Source organism: Helianthus annuus, chromosome 7 (genome assembly GCF_002127325.2).
Source record: "Helianthus annuus cultivar XRQ/B chromosome 7, HanXRQr2.0-SUNRISE, whole genome shotgun sequence".
Classification (NCBI taxonomy): domain Eukaryota; kingdom Viridiplantae; phylum Streptophyta; class Magnoliopsida; order Asterales; family Asteraceae; genus Helianthus; species Helianthus annuus.
The window spans coordinates 121,738,785-121,741,456 of record NC_035439.2 but is presented as its reverse complement, the minus strand read 5'-3'; the positions used below and the strand labels follow the sequence as shown (position 1 = coordinate 121,741,456).

Genomic DNA, 2,672 nt, shown 5'->3' with positions numbered 1-2,672 from the left:
TAAGACGACATATCCCTAAGTGTTTTGATATTGATGAGCCTGGTCCGGCGAAAAAACAAAGACGCGCCCCTTTAGATCAAGCGATGTACAGGGAGATGTTGGCAATTTCAATTATCAAACATAACTACCCTTTCAGCTATGTTGAACATGAGGAAACAAGAAAGTTGCACAAATTTCTACACGGTGATGTGAAATTCATAACAAGAAATACTGCAAAGGCGGATGTCTTAAAAATATACGAGCGAGAGAAGATGATTATTAAAGACAAGTTAGAAAAGGTAACCGGTAGGATATGCTTGACTTCTGATTTATGGAGTTCGATCACGACAGATGGATTTATGGCATTAACAGCTCATTATGTTGATGAGAACTGGAATCTAAGGAAAAAAGTGCTAAACTTTAGAGTTATACCCCCTCCACACAGTGGTTCCATTTTAGCAGAGCACTTGATCAATTTTTTAGCAGATTGGGGCATCGAGAAAAAAGTTTTTACCATCACACTAGACAATGCAAAATACAATGACATATTAGTAGATCGTTTGAAAGGTCATTTGCGTTTGAATAACGCATTAGTGTGTGATGGAGATTTTACTCATGTGCGTTGTTCAGCGCACATGCTAAATCTTATCGTTCAAGCCGGATTGAAAGCAATTGAAGGGGCCATTGAAAAGGTTCGAGAGTCGGTGAAATATGTAAGAGCAAGTGCTGCTAGGAAGTATAAGTTTGCGGAATGCATACAAATACTTTCACTACAATGTGGGAAGCATGTTCGTCAAGATATTGTAACGAGATGGAACTCTACATATCTTATGCTTGATTGTGCATTAGCTTATCAACGGGCTTATACTCGGTTAGCCTTAGTTGATTCAGTTTTTAAAACTTCTCCGTCAGAAGAGGAATGGGCAAGGGTGGAAATAATCACACGACTTTTGAAACCTTTTTATGAAATCACAACTTTGTTTTCTGGAAGCTCCTATCCTACCTCGAACTTATATTTTCATCACGTGTGGAGAATTCAGTTGTATATTGAAGAGGAGATGTGCAATGCGGATCAAGTTATTAGTGACATGGCGAAAGACATGAAAGAAAAGTTTGATAAATATTGGAAAAATTATTCCATGATTTTGTCTTTTGCAGTTATTCTAGATCCTCGGTACAAGGTTAAGCTTGTTGAATATTGTTTTTCAAAGCTTAACATGACATTTGAAGAGCGTGAAATGAAATTGAAGTGTATTGTGGATGGTATGCATAAGCTATATGATACGGAGTATAATATTCAATCGAAGACAATGCATGATTCGTTAATACCCGAGAGTTCAAATGTTGGTGGCAATACGTTCGATGAGATGGATGGGTTCGATACATTTCAAAGCCAATTCAAAGTTGCTGATAATGAAAAGTCACAGTTGACATTGTATTTGGAGGAACAAAACGTTGATAGAAAAGTAGAACTTGATGTTTTACAATATTGGAAGGAAAATCAAGTAAGGTATCCAAAACTGGCTATAATGGCTCGCGATATATTGAGCATCCCGATTACTACTGTTGCTTCCGAATCATCTTTCAGTATCGGAGGTCGGGTAAATAAGTATCGAACTTCATTGCTATCATCAAATGTTGAAGCATTGCTATGCACACGTGATTGGTTATTTGATTTAAAAGGTATTAAAGTTCATTCTCTTTGCAACTTAATTTGTATAATTATAAATTATTTAATAATTCAACTTTAATTTTTAACGTGTTCAGATGAAAACGAGAACGAAATGGATGAAGATCTTGTTGAAGACATTGAAGCATTGATTCCAACTTTTGGCAACTTTTAGGTAATTAATTTAGACTATGTTAAAACAATTTATTATATATATTTACGATAAATTTGACCCATTATAACACAGGGATTTTAAAGGAAGCATCCGTGAAGAAGTGCAATTCGTCAAGACGTTTTGTATGTTATTGAATCAGATCTTTTGTAAGTGCAAGGAACCGAACTAGATCTTTTGTAATTTTCAGTTTACTTAACGGTTTGCAACTTTAGTTTTATGATTCTGGTTAGATTTTTTGTTGTTTATTTGGGGGTGATATTCAATTTGAGCAAGTGGGGTTTAGTTTGTTTGTGAAAAGATTCAATCTTTGTGAATGATTTGAAGATACTCATTGTTCTGCAGCAGGTTAGTGTTTTTTTTTTCTTTTCAGATCTGATATTATAATGTAAACTGTTAGTTTGAAGTTTCTTTGTGTTTGCAAATGATTCTTAAGATCTGAAATATTATAATATCATTGGTTTTAAACTTGTTTACTGCCCCCAATATCTTTGCATCCAATTAATAGGCTGCACTGAAGTTATTTAGTTATCTTTGTCTACTGCATAATGCATTATGCAAAGTAAATGATGGGGTCAATATCTTTGTCTACTGCATAATGCATTGATGTTACCATACAAGTAACCAAGACATATGGAGTGATATTTATTTGCTATAAGTAATAAAATTATTATAACTCAAGTTATTTGATCCGGACCCGACCCGAGTGTCCCGAGAAAAAAAAAAAAAAAAAAAACTGACCCGACCCGAAACCCGTTCTGAGCCGGACCCGACCCGACCCGTAACCCGTTCTGACCCGGACCCGTTCTGACCTGGACCCGTTTCGACCCGAACCAAAGCAACCCTTTTGTA

At 35.7% G+C, this 2,672-nt stretch overlaps 1 protein-coding gene and 1 long non-coding RNA gene across 2 annotated transcripts; both read left to right on the top strand.

Annotated features, from left to right (window-relative positions):
- The first annotated feature begins 614 nt into the window (after window positions 1-614).
- LOC110882021 (zinc finger BED domain-containing protein RICESLEEPER 2-like) lies at window positions 615-1,488 on the top strand. The gene is made up of 2 exons (XM_022130130.2): window positions 615-1,414; window positions 1,476-1,488. Exons 1-2 carry the CDS (start codon window positions 615-617, stop codon window positions 1,486-1,488), a joined length of 813 nt encoding a protein of 270 aa, XP_021985822.2.
- A 90-nt stretch (window positions 1,489-1,578) lies between these two features.
- LOC110885297 lies at window positions 1,579-2,167 on the top strand. Its single transcript, XR_002562068.2, has 3 exons — window positions 1,579-1,662; window positions 1,747-1,823; window positions 1,896-2,167. It is a non-coding gene; the product is annotated as an uncharacterized LOC110885297 (long non-coding RNA).
- The last annotated feature ends 505 nt before the right edge of the window (window positions 2,168-2,672 follow it).